Source organism: Eubalaena glacialis, chromosome 3 (assembly GCF_028564815.1).
Source record: "Eubalaena glacialis isolate mEubGla1 chromosome 3, mEubGla1.1.hap2.+ XY, whole genome shotgun sequence".
Taxonomy (NCBI): domain Eukaryota; kingdom Metazoa; phylum Chordata; class Mammalia; order Artiodactyla; family Balaenidae; genus Eubalaena; species Eubalaena glacialis.
The window spans coordinates 82,262,884-82,282,445 of NC_083718.1; the positions used below are offsets into that span (position 1 = coordinate 82,262,884).

The 19,562-nt window shown below is 38.6% G+C and overlaps 1 protein-coding gene and 1 non-coding gene across 2 annotated transcripts in view; one reads left to right on the plus strand and one right to left on the minus strand.

The window, feature by feature from the left end:
- The window catches only part of NUP210L (nucleoporin 210 like), a 73,211-nt gene that overhangs the window by 23,088 nt on the left and 30,561 nt on the right, over positions 1 to 19,562 (plus strand). Inside the window, exons 9-14 of the mRNA XM_061183427.1 lie at positions 2,805 to 2,942; positions 3,410 to 3,568; positions 5,896 to 6,094; positions 8,083 to 8,228; positions 12,193 to 12,414; positions 13,496 to 13,669. Of these exons, the coding sequence (XP_061039410.1) occupies positions 2,805 to 2,942; positions 3,410 to 3,568; positions 5,896 to 6,094; positions 8,083 to 8,228; positions 12,193 to 12,414; positions 13,496 to 13,669 (1,038 nt within the window). The remainder of the gene's footprint in view (positions 1 to 2,804; positions 2,943 to 3,409; positions 3,569 to 5,895; positions 6,095 to 8,082; positions 8,229 to 12,192; positions 12,415 to 13,495; positions 13,670 to 19,562) is intronic.
- On the minus strand, positions 15,937 to 16,043 carry LOC133089354 (U6 spliceosomal RNA). Its single transcript, XR_009700716.1, has one exon. It is a non-coding gene; the product is annotated as a U6 spliceosomal RNA (small nuclear RNA).

Sequence of the window (19,562 nt, forward strand, 5' to 3'; positions counted from 1 at the left end):
CCTCTCCCGTTGCAGAGCACAGGCTCCAGACGCGCAGGCTCAGCAGTTGTGGCTCACGGGCCCAGTTGCTCCGCGGCATGTGGGATCTTCCCAGACCAGGGCTCGAACCTGTGTCCCCTGCATTGGCAGGCAGATTCTCAACCACTGCGCCACCAGGGAAGCCCTGATTTATGCTTTTATCTTTGTTATTCTATTACTTTTTCTTACTTTGGATTTAAAATGCGTTTCTTTTTTAAGTTTCTTATTGTGGAAGAATCTTACGGTGGATCACCGGTTTTATATCTTTCTTCTTTTTAATATAAGCACTTCTACCACATTCTATTGGTCATTCAAACCATTCCTGACACAATGTAGAGGGAACTACACAAGGATGTGAATACCAGGGGGTGGGGGTCAGTGGAGGCCATCTTGGAGACTCGCATCTCCAAGTTGATTCTGGGTTCTCTATTATTAGATTTAAAGGCATTACTGATCCTGTTTCTTGTGATTAAGAAGTGAGCATTGCGGGACTTCCCTGGTGGCTCAGTCGTTAAGAATCCGCCTGCCAATGCAGGGGACACGGGTTCGAGCCCTGGTCTGGGAAGATCCCACATGCCACGGAGCAACTAAGCCCCTGTGCCACAGCTACTGAGCCTGTGCTCTAGAGCCAGCAAGGCACAACTACTGAAGCCCGCGCACCACAACTACTGAAGCCCGCGCACCTAGAGCCCGTGCTCCGCAACAAGAAGTCACCGCAAAGAGAAGCCCGCTCAGCACAACGAAGAGTAGCCCCCGCTCGCCACAACTAGAGAAAAACCCGCACGCAGCAACGAAGACCCAACGTAGCCAAAAAAAAAAAAAAAAAGTGAGCATTGATAGTTCATGGTATGAAATAGCAAAACAGCTACTTAAATTATTACCTGTAGACACTATAGTTAAGTGCATGTAGAAGGCAAAGCTTTTGGTAACCAGGTAGTTGCTGCCATAAAACATGTTAATGAAAGTCTGGGATGTAATAGGGTTTATTGATTGTTGTTTCTAAGTGTGCTGGGTAACTTTGGGAAAGAAAATGGTTAGTTCAGGGCTTTGAATTCCCAACTCAAGATCCACCTAAGAAATCTAAAAGATTTTATGACTACCCTAAAAGAAGCCCTTATGACAATATTTCCTTGTTCTACAATCATAATGCAATTTATTTTATTAATTAATTAATTTATTTGTTTGTTTTATTTTTGGCTGTGTTGGGTCTTCGTTGCTGTGCGCGGGCTTTCTCTAGTTCCGGTGAGCGGGAGCTATTCTTCCTTGCGGTGCGCAGGCTTCTCATCGTCGTGGCTTCTCTTTTTTTTTTTTTTTTTAAACATCTTTATTGGAGTATAATTGCTTTACTGTGGCTTCTCTTGTTGCAGAGCACGGGCTCTAGGCGCACGGGCTTCAGTAATTGTGGCATGTTGGCTCAGTAGTTGTGGCTCATGGGCTCTAGAGCTCAGGCTCAGTAGTTCTGGCGCATGGGCTTAGTTGCTCCGTGGCATGTGGGATCTTCCCGGACCAGGGCTTGAACCCGTGTCTCCTGCATTGGCAAGCCCATTCTTAACCACTGTGCCACCAGGGAAGTCCGACGTTTAAAATTTTTATTACCTCTTTTCTTATTTTGTATAGTTCACTTTGAATTTCATCCTGCACTCAGCCATGTCCCACTTTATCCCAGTTTGTTGTCTTATCTCTGCTTTTACCTCTTATTTCATGTCCATGTTTTCTCGTGTGCCAAAGCAGACACTGTTGAAATCTTCTGTTCCCTGCGGTCAATATTTTTTAAGAGCATGTAATCTCCTAAAAGGGCATAGTGCCTTTTTAGGTACTATGTTCTTTCTCTTTTTCCTTTATGTTATAAAATGTCTTCCTAGGACCAACCCATTTTGTACTATTATTACCTTATTCTTGAATTATAAGAGTCCTCTCCAGGCCTAGCATATGCTTCCTACTCCCAATAGATTTCTTCTTGTTTCCCTCAGTGATCACCTAAATACCATCAGAATGATATTCTCTCTCTCTTTCTTTCTCTCTTTCTCTCTTTTCAGATCAAGACAACACAAATTTATTATCTTTCTTACAGTTGTGAAGGTCAGAAGTCCAAAATCAGTCTCAGGAGGTTAAAATAGAATGATGTTCTTTTAAACTGAAAGAACATCCAGATAGCCACCTTAAGAGAGTGAAGAGAAAATCAGAGCCATTACTGCAGATGTGACACAGTTGCTAAATATTTCAGGGCTTCTTTAAAAAATAGATAGATAGATAGATAGATAGATAGGTAGATTTTTCCTTCAAAGGGAAAACACCAACATAGTTGAGTGTGAGGACTCTATTTTACCTGTATGGGTACCCCCCTTAAACCCTGCTCTGGTTTTTAAGCAGGAGGGGAATGTCTTACCCCAGCATCTTTAAATGTTCTCTTTATTTTCTTCTGAATAGCTTGTAATATTCCTTTGCTTTTACAATTTATATACTTAGCTGATGGATGTCCAAGGATCTTTCTTTCTGAAACTATGATTGCCCTCTCTATGTTGATAAAACTCTTATTTCAGGAAATTTAAACTTCTTTCCATGACTGTGATACTTCTTTTAGGTCTATCAAAATCCCTTTCATTATTATTGAACTGTAGTAGCTGTGCTTCACTAATGAACAGGAACGTTTATTTCTTTCTTTTATTGATAGAAACTGGTTGAGTAATTTATTAACACACCATTTTGCTGATGCTTTATATGTGAATGTGGACCATAAGAACAGTCCTTATAAAATCTGTTTTGCTCCTTTTTTTCTGCTCTTATAGAATAAAGATATTCAGCCTATAAAATTTCCAATTATACATCAGCAAGAAGTGAAGATTTATTTTCCCATCAAGCTTACACCCAACTTTCTGGCATTTCCTCATCATCCCATGGGAATGTTATATCGTTATAAAGTACAGGTATGATGTCTTATAATGAGAATTCACAAAGAAATAAGTCAGTTTCTCTGATAGCTTAATTTATTGAAGGTTAATGTTAAATCTTATTTCCCCCTAATCCTAGTAGTATAACTCAGTTTTGGGTGACAACCAAATCATGCTCTTGAATACTGTCATCCTAAGAATACTTGCTGTACTTTCCTTCTCTTCCATATATCCTTTCCTTGTGAGTTTTATAAAGTTTTGTCAAGCCCCCTTGTGCTCTTTTTTGACATTTTGTGATACTGCCATTACATAATCTCCCTTTAGTATTTCCCTTCCCCATTTAGTTACTTTAGTATAGCATCACAGTTTCTTAATGTTCCAGAAATAATTTATTGTATAGTTTTATTATTTCCTAAACTTTATTTCACCAGATTTTACATCTTCAGTTAAATTCCAATTTTCTTCCTATACTAATTCAATATAAGGTTGTATTTTTTTCATAGGTAGAGGGTGGCAGTGGCAACTTCACCTGGACCTCTTCTAATGAAACGGTGGCCATGGTAACCACTAAAGGAGTGGTGACGACAGCTGGCCAGGTCAGGGGGAACAGCACTGTTTTGGCCCGAGATGTACAAAATCCTTTTCGATATGGGGAAATTAAGGTAAGCAACTCTCCAAACAACGTTCATATCTCCTCTGAGACATTGATGTCTAAATTTAAGTACAGTAACACATTAAAATTTTTTTTTCTTTTTCAAGTTGGCTATTTTTAAATGATCCTCAGGACTTCCCTAGTGGTCCAGTGGTTAAGATTCAGCGCTTCCAATGCAGGGGGCATGGGTTTGATCCCTAGTCAGGGAAATAAGATCCCCCGCTGTCAACAATGGGAAGCCAACACAGATTTTTCCTGAGGTCAATAATATGGTAAAGCCTGTGTTGAGAAAGATATCTAATTATTTTTATAGCCAGACAACAACAACTATAATATTTTTTTAAAAAGGAATGAAAGATAGTTTCTGGAGCTATATACTAGTAGACTAGAATAGAATGAAAGAAGAAAGTGAAGGCAAAGTATCCAGTTAAGCCTAAACTAACAAAATGGTATGAGAATAAAGAAAAAAGGACAAACTGAGGGTTATTTTAGAGGTAGATTAATCAGATTTGATGCCTAGTGCGGTGGGAAAAAGTGAAAGATTAAGCTTTGACAGCTTGATGGATAGAAAACACAAGAAAAGGGGAGTTCCTTGGTGGTCTAGTAGTTAGGATTCTGCGCTTTCACTTCCGTGGCCTGGGTTCAATCCCTGGTTGGGGAACTGAGATCCCACAAGCCATGTGGCACAGCGCCACCCCCCCGCCCCAAAAAAAACCAACAAGAAAAGGAAAAAGAAAAAGAGGAAGACAATGAATTCAGTTTTGGATACATTTAGTGTAGGACTACCCTGGTGGTCCAGTGGTTAAGACTCTGCTCTTCCACTGGGGCACAGGTTCGATCCTTGGTTGGGGAGCTAAGATCCTGCATGCCTCGTGCACTGCCAAAAAAAAAAACCCCAAACATTTCGTGTGGTTCACCTATGGAGCATCCAGGTGAACGTTTAAAATTGGAAATAGGCATCTGAAGTGCAACTGAAAGATTAGGGCTAGAGATAAAAATTTGGAGTGATCAGCATATGGTTGGTCATTGAAGTTTTGGAACTGGATAAGACTTATGTGTCATTTTAAGGGACATTGGCAGAGTAAGAGGAACTAGCAAAAGACACATAGAAAGTGACCAAAAAAAGACTCTATTAGTCCATTCAGGCTGCTATAACAGAATACCATAAACTGGGTGGCTTATACACAACAGAAATTTATTTCTCACAGTTTTGGAGGCTGAAAAGTCCAGAATCGAGGCACCAGCAGATTCAGTGTCTAGTGAGGGAAAGCATCCTGGTTCATAGAAGACTGTTTTTTGCCTTAACCTCATATGGCAGAAGGGACTAGGGAGCTCCAGGGGTCCCTTTTTTAAGGGCATTAATCCCATTCATGAGGGCTCCACTCTCATGACCTAACCACCTCCCAAAGGCCCCACCTCCTAATACCATCATTTTGGGGGTTAGATTTCTACATATGAATTTGGAGGGACACAAACCTTCAATCTATAGCAAAAACAAAATAAAATGTTTTTTTAAAAGATATCAAGTAAGAGGAAGTGCTCTATATCAGAGGTCAGCAAATTTTTATTTAAAAAGGGCCAGGCAGTAAATATGTTAGGGCTTCCCTGGTGGCGCAGTGGTTAAGAATCCACCTGCCAATTTAGGTGACATGGGTTTGAGCCCTGGTCCGGGAAGATCCCACATGTCGCGGAGCAACTAAGCCCGTGCACCACAACTACCGAGCCTGCGCTCTAGAGCCCTCGAGCCACAACTACTGAGCCCGCGTGCCACAACTACTGAAGCCCGCGCACCTAGAGTCTGTGCTCTGCAACAAGACAAGCCACCACAATGAGAAGCCCACACCCTGCAACGAAGAGTAGCCCCCGCTCGCCGCACCTAGAGAAAACCCACGCGCAGCAACGAAGCACAGCAATGCAGACAAAAATAAATAAATAAAACAAATAAATTTTTAAAAAAATTTTTTTAAGTTATAAATATGTTAGTATTTGTAGGCCACATACAGTCTCTATCTCATAGTCTTCTTTTCTGTCATTGTTGCTTTTTATTTTACAGCCCTTTAAAAATGTAAAAGCCATTCTTAGCTTACAAAAGTCAAGAAAATTGTGCACTGGTCATATTTTGCCAGACTCGTGTTGAATAGTGTTAGATGCTTTAGAGAGGTCGATTGATTAAGGAATGAAATGAGTGACAGGTTCAGCACCTAACACACACACACAAACACAAAACATACATATATGTTATGTATATGTATATTTAAATATTTAAGAAATGCTTTCTTTTCTTCTAAAACTTTCCTAACGTAACTTTCTTGAAAGATTAATTTTTTTCCTCTCCAGATATGTGTTCTGAAACTGAACAAAATGAAAATGTTACCATTTCATGCTGATGTAGAGATTGGCCAGATTATAGAAATCCCCATTGCCATGTATCATGTAAATAAGGAAACCAAAGAGGCCATCGCGTTCACAGACTGCTCTCATTTATCCTTGGATTTGAACATGGATAAGCAAGGAGTCTTCACTCTTCTCAAAGAAGGTAAGAGTAGGCTTTTTATTTTTTCCTTTCTTTGTCTTTGAATTAAAGGACCAATCAACAATTCAGAAACTATGAATTAAAGTCTAAATTCACATATTGGGGATTCCCTAGTGGTCCAGTGGTAGGGACACCGGGCTTTCACTGCCGAGGGCCCGGTTTCAGTCCCTGGTCGGGGAACTAAGATCCCACGAACCGTGCGGTGTGGCCAAAAAAATTAAAAATTAAATTTAGATATTACCTTTCTTTATAATACTTTTATTTATTCTGTCAACTGCCTGTATTAGGTGTTACAATATAATGTAGAAACAAAGGCACAAAAATTGAATAACATGTCCAGGGTTCATTGTGGCCAGACAATATCAGTTTTTAGTCATATTAAAGGCTTCTCTTTCCAGCCTCAAGCTCTTCTTTCTTTCTTTCTTTCGTTCTTTCTTTCTTTAATATATATACTACATTTCTTTCTAAGAGGACTGTATTGCCATTTAATGTATGTATATATTAAATTTATTCCAAAAAAGAAAATACCTTTTTAATAAGAAAAGAATATGAATAAGCTATCCATAAGGATCAATATCATTTACTGTTATGGAACTTCATATTTGATCCTGATCACCATTGTTTTTTCATCAATAATAATGACATTAGTAGCATCTAACATTTGTTTAGCATTTCTATTTCCTAGGCTCTGTTCTGAATACTTTTCATATACTAACTCATTTAATTCTCACAATACATCTATAAGGTTGATATCAACTTGGACTTCTCTTTTGCCCTTGTTAATTATACTATATAATATCTCTCACCTCTCCTCTGTTCTTAGGCTGTCTCTCCCCATTTTTAGGCCCTCATTATCTCTCACTGAGAATTTAACGATATCCTCCTAACTGTTCTTGCCTTTGATAATCATGGCTACCAGATAGATCTTCATAAAGCTCAATTTCAAAATTAATTTTCCTGCTCAAAAATTTTGAGAGGTGGACTTCCCTAGTGACGCAGTGGTTAAGAATCTGCCTGCCAATGCAGGGGACACGGGTTCGAGCCCTGGTCCAGGAAGATCCCACATGCCGCAGAGCAACTAAGCCTGTGCGCCACAACTACTGAGCCTGCGCTCTAGAGCCCGCAAGCCACAACTACTGAGCCCACGTGCCACAACTACTGAAGCCTGTGCACCTAGAGCCTGTGCTCCGCAACAAGAGAAGCAACCACAATGAGAAGCCCCCGCACCGCAATGAAGAGTAGCCCCTGCTCGCCACAACTAGAGAAAGCCCGTGCGCAGCAACAAAGACCCAAAACAGCCAAAAATAAAAATTAATTAATTAATTAATTTAAAAAATATAAAGTATACAATTCAATTAAAAAAAAAAAATTTGAGGCTTCTCCCTGCCCGTGGACAACAGCCAAAATCCTTTTAGTTTAGTATTAAAGGCCCTCTACAGTGTAACCCAACCTACTTTTTGGAACTTCATGCTTTGGCTTCATGTATGGCTCAGCTAAACTAACTACTTTAGTTTAAATTTCCCATATATCTCTTTCATATACTCATTTGTATCTCATTTATATTTCTATCTTTGTTCATTTATTTGTCAGCTTAAGATACTCTCTTCTGCATATCTAAACCTTTCTTGATCTCTCCAGCTAAAAGTAATCATTCTGTTTTCTAGGCTTCTATAATGCTTATCGTTTTCTACTAATAGTTTAATTTATGTAAATGTTCACCCTCCCCTTCTAAACTATATATGCCTTGAGGTCAGGATCTTTGCTCATATTTGTATCCTCACTGTACATAGAACTGTGTCTTACATGATATATATCTGTTAATAGAAGGAACATTATTTTATATCAACTTAATATAAATAATTGGGGTCTAGTAGTTAGTGTGTGAGGTTAAGAATTTTTTAATATATTAAAATTCTTATATTTCTATAGACTGATTTCCTTGAGGACTGATTGCTTATTACCCTACTGAAGTCATGTTTTTTGATTTGCAGGTATTCAAAGACCAGGACCAACACACTGTTCCAGTGCACATATAGCAGCCAAATCTCTGGGCCATACTTTGGTAACAGTTAGTGTGACTGAATATGAAGAGTATTTGGAGAGCAGTGCCACATTTGCTGCTTATGAACCCCTAAAGGTGAGATATTTCATGCTAAGGAACTGCCATATCTTTTCACGGACCCCACTATGTCCACTTGGGGGCTTCCTACATATCTGTGATCTCTATTAAAGATCAGTGATATTTATGTTCTCTTTACTTACCACTCTCTTGTTTTTAGACCCACAGCTCCCTCATCAAATCTGAGTATCAGGGAGTTTATGCTCTCATGTTTCGGCCACAGGAATATTTATAAGTTATTTATTTATTTATTTATTTATTTATTTATTTGTGGGGGGGCTGTGTCAGGTCTTAGTTGTGGTATGTGGGCTCTTTGTTGCGGTGTACAGGCTTCTCTCTAGTTGTGGTGCGCCAGCTTCTCTCTAGTTGTGGCGTGCGGCACGAGCAGGCTTAGTTGCCCCGTGGCATGTGGGATCTTAGTTCCCCAAACAGGGATCGAACCCGTGTCCCCTGCATTGGAAGGTGGATTCTTTTTTTTTTTTTTTTCAATAAATTTATTTATTTATTTATTTATTTATTTATTTATTTTTGGCTGCCTTGGGTCTTTGTTGCTGCACGTGGGCTTTCTCTAGTTGTGGTGAGTGGGGGCTACTCTTCGTTGTGGTGCGTGGACTTCTCATCGCGGTGGCTTCTGTTGTTGCAGAGCATGGGCTCTAGGGCACACGGGCTTCAGTAGTTGTGGCACGTGGGCTCAGCAGTTGTGGCTAGTGGGCTCTAGAGCGCAGGCTCAGTAGTTGTGGCACACGGGCTTAGTTGCTCCGCGGCATGTGGGATCTTCCCGGACCAGGGCTCGAACCCGTGTCCCCTGAATTGGCGGGCGGATTCTTAGCCACTGTGCCACCAGAGAAGCCCCTGGAAGGCGGATTCTTTACCACTGCACCACCAGGGAAGTCCCAGCAAGCTTTAGATATTCTGCTTTCTTTCCTCTTTTTTACTGAGATATAGAAAACATATAGTAAAGTACACTAATCTTAAGGTACTATTTATTTTTTTTATTTGGCTGCACCGGGTGTTAGTTGCAGGATCTTTAGTTGCGGCATGTGAACTCTTAGTTGTAGCATGTGGAATCTAGTTCCCTGACCAGGGATCAAACCCGGGCCCCCTGCATTGGGAGTGTGGAGTCTTAGCCACTGGACCACCAGGGAAGTCTCTTAAGGTACTGTTTGAATTTTCACATATGTACATATCTTTGTAACACCACCTGGAAGAAGATATAGCATATTAGTATACTCTCTTTTGAAGAACTCTGAAAGAAAACCTTCCACCCTAGGGAGGGAAGTCAATCATCTTTTACCCTTTATACTGACAAATTTTCAGCACAACAGTCATTATTTTGGACCCCAAGGATTGGTCCATTATAATTGGGATATTACGACAGGTGGCAGTTCAAAATAAAAGTAGATAGGGACTTCCCTGGTGGTCCAGTGGGTAGGACTCCATGCTCCCAATGCAGGGGGCCCAGATTCAATTCCTGGTCTGGGAACTAGATCCCACATGCATGCCACAACTAAGAAGTCCACATGCCGCAACTGAAGATCTCGCACGCCGCAACGAAGATCCCGCGTGCTGCCACTAAGACAGAGCAGCCTAAATAAATAAATAAATAAATAATTTTTAAAATAAAAAGATAAAAGTAGATAGAGCCTGGCCTGCTTTCTATATATTTGAGTCCTTCAGGAGCTAAAATTGATGTCTAGGAGCTTCCCTGGTGGCACAGTGGTTAAGAATCCGCCTGCTGATGCAGGGGACACGGGTTTGAGCCCTGGTCCGGAAAGATCCCACATGCTGTGGAGCAACTAAGCCCATGAGCCACAAGTATTGAGCCTGTGCTCTAGAGCCTGCGAGCCACAACTACTGAAGCCCATGCGCCTAGAGGCCATGCTCCAACAAGAGAAGCCACCGCAATGAGAGGAAGCCCGCGCACCTCAACGAAGAGTAGCCCCCACTCGCCGCAACCAGAGAAAAGCCCGCATGCAGCAACGAAGATCCAACACAGACAAAAATAATAAAAAGTAAAATAAAATTTAAAAAATAAACAACAAAAAAAATTGATGTCTACAAGTTCTTGCTGATACATACTGACAAATATTGACTCAGTGCCTCTTAGGATGAGGAGGCATCCACAGGGAAAAAGTTGTCAATGAAAGAAGCAAGGTAAGTTATTAATTTTAAAAAGATAACTTGTTCATTAATATTTGCATTTTAAGTTGGCCTCATTTGTACATTGTGCAGCCTAAGTATTAAACATATGGTTTGAGCATATTTCATTCATTCTCTTAGCGGATGAATCATCCTACTTGCCTAATTAAGTGAAAGTGCTAGGCTGCAGCCCATGGCCATTTCACGAGGTTTTTTCTTAGTTTTATCATTATCCTTACCCTAATTTTATATTTATTGAATGTCCCACAAATCAGATCTCCCCTGAATGAAAACTATCCTTAAAGGAAAGGAAGTAAGATGATGATTTTCTTTTTCTACCTAGTACTTTGGTCATGTATCTTTTTCTTTAGCTGCTGAAAAATATATGTATGTTTTACTTTTGTTATCAATCTTATGTTTCGGTACATGGTATATAGTTCTCAATTTGTCCTTTTATATATCAGTTCAATTCAGTTGATCTGATTAATTTTGGACTATATACATCTAGGAAAAAGGAATAACTCCGGTTTTGCTTTCTCAGGAAAGCCTTCCATGAAGCCTCTGACTAGTTTAATTTCTTCTATTTGAGGCTTGTTTGGCACTCTGTACTGTGCCTTTTGTAACACTCATTATACTCTTTACCTACTTCAAATCTGTCTTTTCCAGACTATTAGCTCCACTGTGAGGCAGGACCTTATTTTGGCTTTCTATTACTGTATCACCAGTGGGCCATCAATGAATATTTGTTAAATTGAATTATATATACATTTTTAAAAGAATACTGCCATTAGACATAGGAATGTTTAATGTTAATAGTATTCAATAATAAATATGATTGACTAGTTCAGGAAAGAAATATTAAAACACAGTTTGCTTACATTTTCAGAATGATTGCTTCAACTCTATACTTCATTTTGTCGCTTAGTCACTGTTGTAGACACTGTGTGCCATACAAAAAAACCCCTACACTTTGAGAATACTTCATTCCCCAAAAACCAGTTTCCTCATCTATAAGTAGGATACAACTCCTCTGTATACTGGAGTGAATAATACCTGTCTTGACTACCTCTTAGGTGAGAGTTCTTTGAGAAACAGTTGAACTGTATAGATGTATTATTTTCATATTTTTAGGGCAGGAGTTCTTTGATACTTTAGTAAAATATCCATTTAAAATTCTTATGTAATATGTTGACAGATGGTACCTAGACTTATTGTGGTGATCATTTTGCAGTGTATACAAATATCAAATCATTATCTTACACACCTGAGACAAGTGTAATGTTATATGCCAGTTACACTTCAATTTTTTTAAAAAGAGAAAAAAAGAAAAAATGTTTATGCACTTATTTATCAATACTTTTTATGTGCACAGCATTGTACTAAATCCCACTGAGGAGGAGAGATTCTTTTAAAAATTTGGGTATAAGATAACTCTTTTCTCTTAAGAAGTTTACATAACTAGACAGTGTAACAAGAATTATTAGATGTATATATATGAAGATTTGACATATTTAAATAGCATTAGGGGATAAACAAGTATACAAATTAATGGTAGAGATAATTACTATAAGAGCTTAGAGGATGCAGAAGTGGTTGTGGTCTGGAATGATTAGACATAGATTAATGGATAAGGTGACACATGAGTTAGGCTGAATGATAGGTGGGATCTAAATTAGTACAGAGGTTGAGAAGCATTCCAAATAAGAGGCATAACATACATGTGTCCTCATTCGGGAATTAAGTCTAATGTCATTTACATTATAGTTATATAACCAGTTTTTCACTTTAGAAAACTGTTGAATTCTCTAACCAATCAGGGGTTAATTTCTTTAAATGTCATCAGGCTCTAAACCCTGTGGAAGTGGCACTGGTGACATGGCATTCTGTAAAGGAAATGATATTTGAAGGGGGCCCTCGTCCATGGATCTTGGAGCCCTCACGATTCTTTTTGGAGCTGAGCATGGAGAAGACAGAGAAAATTAGAATAACACAAGTCCGGCTGCCAGCTAAGAGAAAACAGAATCAGTACATCTATCGGGTCCTGTGCCTGGATTTAGGGGAACAAGTAGGAAAATGATCTTTTTCTAACATTTCTTTTAGCAATAATACTCCAAATCTTTTGTACTTCTAGCCATTCCTTTTCAGATTCTAATGGATTTAGTTTATGTACTAGATAGGAAAATTCTAATTATTGATTAAAAGATCTTTTTTTTTTGAAGCTTACTATCCTTTAAATGTACACCAAAGGTTTTGGTTTGCTCATCTGAGAATTCTAACAGTTCACCAACCAAATGGTTCAAGATTTTTTTGTAGTAGGGGGCTTATTTCAATCATTTTATCACTATAATTCATTTCCTGTTGCCTAGACTAGAGGATATATAGTTTTCCACCTCCAAAGAATGTGAGGAAGGGAAATTTAAAGTGTCATCTATGGTTATCAATTTTGAAGAATGAGTTAGATCTGTGTTGATAAGAGTAATTAGTATATTGCCCTTTATCAGTTTAATTAGTTTTGATTATTTTTAGAGGTAGTGATGGCTTTATCCATAGCTGCACCCTGCTTCTACCAAAACCAGTAACAAAGGTTTTCAGTTTGACCAGGATTGAGAATTTAAAGTATGACTATGAGGCATAGCCCAGCTAACCAGCCCCCAGGGAATCCATGTATGATTTTAACTTAAGAAGAACTGTGCTATAATCAATTGAGCTTCATTTTAATATCTCTAGTGTACTGTATTGTATATATGACTAGCTATTAGTGATTTCAATCCTAATTACCCCCTTTTGAAGCTCTCTAGCTTCTTTTTGTTTTCACATTGTTATTCATTAGTATTTCCACCAGAAATGAGTTGAAACACAAATTAGTTTTTCCACTTTTTGCCAACTGGTAACAAAAGATTTGGTGGGGGAAAAGAACGAAGTAATTGGTCAGTTAGATTTTTTTAATGTTCCCTTTGTTTCTATGATACCCTTGTTTCTCTTAGCACAGATAATTAAGAACTATAGTGTCTTTAAGGGATTGGCCTGATTATAATGTCCAAAGGGACTCTATACTGGAATTTGAATAATTCTAACACATTTAGATTGGCACAACTGACATCAAGTGTCTACCCACAATTATCTCTTGCCCTTGTGTTTTCTTAAAGATTCTGACATTCCAAATTGGAAATCATCCAGGTGTCCTGAACCCTAGTCCAGCTGTAGAAGTTGTGCAGGTACGCTTCATATGTGCCCACCCTGCCAGCATGTCAGTAACTCCAGTATATAAGGTGCCAGCTGGTGCCCAGCCATGTCCTATGCCACAGCATAACAAACAACTGGTGAGTACAGTGTTTCCAACTAATTTACATTTTGTCTAACCTGATTTAAGATAAATGGTCTGAAATGTAGCTTTTGTCTTATTGAAGTTAAGGAAACTCTTTTATTTGTTATCCAATCTCTGATAGTGTCTGAGAAGTGGTGATTCAATTAGGTTAGAGTTGGCTATACTTAGTGACACTTAGTGACTTTGCTTGTTGTACTTAGGTACATAGTCAGCTTGTAACTATGACAATAGGCAATTGAGAACTCTCTAAATAACTTCCAAATTGTTTTGCTAGTATCCTTCCCTACTAAATCTTTTATTAGCATTATTAGTAACTTACAGGATTTACCTCTACTCCAAACCCATATGAGGAATAATGATAAGCAATAACATAGCTAGAAGGTAGGCAACAGGGAATGAGGAATAAATGAGTTATCTAACCTAGAAACTAGAACATCAGACTATACACTAAATGAGGTTAACTATGATTCCAAGCATGGGAAAATAGAAGTCATTTCTTAGCCTTTGCAGAATAGAACAATCCATTAATTATTCCCATTTTACAGATGAAGAAACTGAGGATCCTAGAAGTTGAGTAATTTTACCAAGGTCATAAAGCTAGAAAGTAGCATTTTCCATCTGACTCTAAAGCACACATTATTAACTTTCTTGCTATACTGCTTTTTTATTATAAAAGAACTTATGAGATGTTGCAGGTTAGGAACTCATTTTATTTTCAGAACCAAATTCAACATTAAATACTATTATTTGAACTTTATAAATTAGTCACTTTTTAAAAAAGCACTTAGATGGAGCAGAATAGAAGTTATATCTATAATGGCATTGTCATTCAATATCTTTTTTTTCATTTGAAATAATTTAAATTTATAGAAAATTTCCAGGAAAAGTACAACTTTTTTCCTGGAACCATTTAAGAGTAAGTTACAAACATGATCCTCCATACTTTAGCATTTATTTCTTTTTTTGTATTTGAGTATAATTCACATACCATAAAATTCACCTGTTTAAAAGTGTACAAGTAATATTGTTAACTAAGCTCTACTTCAATTTTAAAAAGTGTGCAAATCAGAGTTGTGCAACCATCACCACTATCTACCTTCAGAACATCTTCATTTCCCCAAAAAAAAACACCACACCCATTAGCAGTCACTCCCCACTTCCCCCTCCTCTAAGTCCCTGAAAACCACTAATATACTTTGTTTCTCTATAGATTTGCCTATTCTGGACACTTCATATAAATGGAATCATACAATATATGGCGTTTACATGTAGCTTCTTGCATTTAGCATGTTTTTAAGATTCATCCAGGTTGTAGAATGAATCCCTACTGCGTTCTTTTTTTAAGGCTGAGTAATATTCTGTTATATAGATATACTACATTTTGTTCGTCCATTTGTCAGTTGATAGATATATGGGTGGTTCCCATTTTTTGGCTCTTATGAATAATGCTACAGTGAACATTCATGCACAAATTTTTGTGTGAATATATTTTCAACTCTCTTGAGTATATATTTAGGAGTGGAAGTGCTGGGTCATATGGTAACTCTATGTTTAGCCTTTTGAAGAACTTCCAGCTGTTTTCCAAAATGGCTACCTCAATTTACATTTCCATTACCAGTGTATGAGAATTCCAATTTCTCCACATTTGCCAATACTTGTTAATGTTTGTCATTTTGATTATGTCCTTCCTAGTGTGTGAGAAGTGGTATGTTATAGAGGTTTTGATTTACATTTCTCAATGACTTATGACATTGTGCACCTTTCCATGTGCTTATTGGCCAGTTGTATATCTTCTTTGGAGAATGTCTATTCCAATCTTATGCGTTGTTCATCTTTTTATTATTGAGTTATACAAGTTCTTCATGTATCCTAAATACAAGTCTTTTTGAGATATGTGATTTTCAAAAAGTTTCTTCCATCTTATGGGTTGTCTTTCACTTTCTTTTTTAATTGTTTTGCATTTTTTAATTGAAGTATATTTGATTTACAATGCTGTGTTAATTATTGCTGTACAGCAAAGTGACTCAGTTATACATATATATACATTCTTTTTTTAAAATTTTTTATTGCACATACATATGCATTCTTTTTCATATTCTTTTCCATTAAGGTTTATCACAGGATATTGAATATAGTTCCCTGTACTATACAGTAGGACCTTGTTGTTTATCCATGCTATATATACCAGTTTGCATCTGCTAATCCCAAACTGCCAATCCATCCATCTCCCACCCCCTCCCCCTTGGCAACCACCAGTCTATTAAAAATATGGAATGCTTCACGAATTTGCGTGTCATCCTTGTGCAAGGGCTATGCTAATCTTCTCTGTATCATTCCAATTTTAGTATACGTGCTGCTGAAGCGAGTACTTTCACTTTCTTTTTTTAAACTTTCACTTTCTTGATGGTGTATTTTGAAGCACAAAAAGTTTTATTTAACGATGTCCAGTTCATCACTTCTGTTGTTGTTTTTGTTTGTATTTTTGATGTCATATCTAAGAAACCATTGTCTAATCCCAAGGGCATGAGTATTTACACTTTTGACTTCTTCTAAGAGTTTTGTAGTTTTAGTCCTTATATTTAGGCCTCTAATCCATTTTGAGTTTATTTTTGTATATGGTGTGAGGTTGGAGTCCATCTTCATTCTTTTGCATGTGGATATCCAGTTGATCCAGCACTATTTATTAAAAAGATTATTCTTGGGGCTTCCCTGGTGGCGCAGTGGTTGAGAATCTGCCTGCTAATGCAGGGGACATGGGTTCGAGCCCTGGTCTGGGAGGATCCCACATGCCGCGGAGCAACTGGGCCCGTGAGCCACAACTACTGAGCCTGCGCGTCTGGAGCCTGTGCTCCGCAACAAGAGAGGCCACGATAGTGAGAGGCCCGCGCACCGCGATGAAGAGTGGCCCCTGCTTGCCGCAACTAGAGAAAGCCCTAGCACAGAAACGAAGACCCAACATAGCAATCAATCAATCAATCAATAAATCTTAAAAAAAAAAAATTATTCTTTCTCCTTTGAATCATCTTGGCACTCTTGTTGAAAATCTATTAACCATAAATGTGACGATTTATTCCTGGGCTCTCAAATCTCTTCAGTTAATCCATACGTCTGTCCTTATGCCAGTACCATACTATCTTGATTACTGTAGCTTTGTGGTAAGTTTTGAAATTGGGAAGTATGTGTCCTCCAACTCTATTCTTCTTTTTCAATATTGTTTTGGCTATTCTGAGTCCCTTGCATTTGCATATGAATTTTAGGATTCCTTTGTCAATTTCTGCAAAGAAACCAGCAGGGGTTTTGACAGGAATTTCATTGAATCTGTAGATTCATTTGGAGAGCATTACCATCTTAACTATATTGTCTTCTGATTCATGAATGTGAGCTATCTTTCCATTTATTTAGGGTTTCTTTAATTTCATTCAACAATTTTTGTAGTTTAGAGCAGTGGTCCCCAAGCTTTTTGGCACCAGGGACTGGTTTTGTGGAAGACAATTTTTCCACAGATGGGGTTGAGGGGGGGTGTGGGGGGATGTTTCAGGTGGTAATGCGAGCGATGGTTCAGGCGGTAACGTGAACGATGGGGAGTGACGGGGAGCGGCAGATGAAGTTTTGCTCCCTCGCCCACCGCTCACCTCCTGCTGTGCGGCCTGGTTCCTAACAGGCCGCGGACCGGTACTGGTCCATGGCCTGGGGGTTGGGAACACCTGGTTTAGAGTATACACTTGCACTCCTTTTGTTAGATTTATTCCTAAATATTTTATTCTTTTTGATGCTATCATAAAAATAATTATTTATTTCATTTTCAGATTGTTGCTCTTGTATAGAAATACCACTGATTTTTGCATGTTAATCTTGTATCTTACAACACTGCTGAACTCATTTATTAGATCTAATAGTTTTTTTGGTGGGTTCCTTAGGGTTTTCTATACACAAGATTATGTCATCTGAAAATAGAGACAGTCAGACTTCTCCCTTTCCAATCTGGATGCCTTCATTTTGTCTTCTTGCCTAGTTGCCCTAGCTAGAACCCCCAGCACAATGTTCAGTAGAAGTGGCAAGGACAGACATCTTGTCTTTTTTTTTTTTTTTTTTTAAACAGAAGATCCAGGTGAAAATTTTTTTTTTTTTTAATCAGGTTATTGAGAATTATGCTTTCTCAAACCTGTTCATTTATTTTATTTTATTTTATTTATTATTTATTTATTTTTGGCTGCATTGGGTCTTCGTTTCTGTGCGAGGGCTTCCTCTAGCTGCGGCAAGCGGGGGCCACTCTTCATCGCAGTGCGCGGGCCTCTCACTATTGCGGCCTCTCTCGTTGCAGAGCACAGGCTCCAGACGCGCAGGCTCAGTAATTGTGGCTCACGGGCCTAGTTGCTCCGCCGCATGTGGGATCCTCCCAGACCAGGGCTCGAACCCGTGTCCCCTGCATTGGCAGGCAGATTCTCAACCACTGTGCCACCAGGGAAGCCCCAGACATCTTGTCTTATACCTGATCTTAGGGGCAAAGCTTCCAATCTATAACTATTAAGTATGATATTGGATGTAGATTTTTCATAGATGCCCTATATAGGTTGAGGAAGTTTAGTCTGTGGAATGTTTTTATCACCATAGAGTTTCACATTTTGTTCAATGTTCTTTCTGTATCTGTTGAGATGATTGTGTGTTTTTTTCCCTTTTATTCTATTAATATGGTGTGTTACATTGATTGATTTTCATGTGTTGAACCAACCTTGCATTCCTGGGATAAATTCCACTTGTTTATCATGTATTAACCTTTTTATATACTCCTGGATTCAGCTTGCTAGTATTTGGTTGAGGATTTTTGCATGTATATTCAGAAGAGATTTTAATCTGTAGTTTTATTTTCTTGTGGTATCTTTGGTTTGGTATCACAGTAATACTGGCCTCACAGAATGAGTTGGGAAGTATTCACTTCTCTTCTACTTGTTTGAAGAGTTTGTGAAGAATTGGTATTCATTACTCTTTAAACGTTTGGTACAATTCACCAGTGAAGCCATCTGGGCCTAGGATTTTTGTTGTGGGATGTTGTGTTGTTTTTTTAAATTACTTATTCAATCTCTTTACTTGTTATAGATCTAGTCAGATTTTTTATTTCTTATTGAGTCAGTTTTGCTTGCTTGTATATTTTGAATTTTCCTATTTCATTTAGGTTTCATTTAGGTCCTCAGAGTTTTGGTGTCCAGAACTTTTATAGGGGTTTTATTACATAAACATGATTGATTAAATCATTGACCACATGTTTAAACTCGATTTCTAACCCCCCTCCCCTCCCTAGAGGTCAGGTTGGTATCACCTGGCTCAAAGTCCCATCACTATAATCACATGGCTGGTTTTTCTAGCATGACCAGCCCCCATCCTGAGTCATCTTATAAGTATAAACTCAAGTGTGATCCAAGGAGTCCATCATGAATAACAGATACACTCCTATCACTCAGGAAATTCCAAGGGTTTAGGGTTACTTCTCAAGAACTGGGGACAAAGACCAGCCAATTTCTTTTATTTATTTATTTTTGGCTGCATTGGGTCTTCGTTACTGCGCGCAGGCTTTCTCTACTTGTGGCGAGTGGGGGCTACTCTTCATTGTGGTGCACGGGCTTCTCATTGTGGTGGCTTCTCTTGTTGCGGAGCACAGGCTCTAGGTATGCGGGCTTCAGTAGTCGTGGCACGCGGGCTCAGTAGTCATGGACGTGGGCTCTAGAGCACAGGCTCAGTAATTGTGGCTCATGGGCTTACTTGCTCCATGGCATGTGGGATCTTCCCGGACCAGGGCATGAGCCTGTGTCCCCTGCATTGGCAGGCGGATTCTTAACCACTGCGCCACCAGGGAAGTCTGTCAAGATCAAATTTAAATCAAAAATTTAAAACAG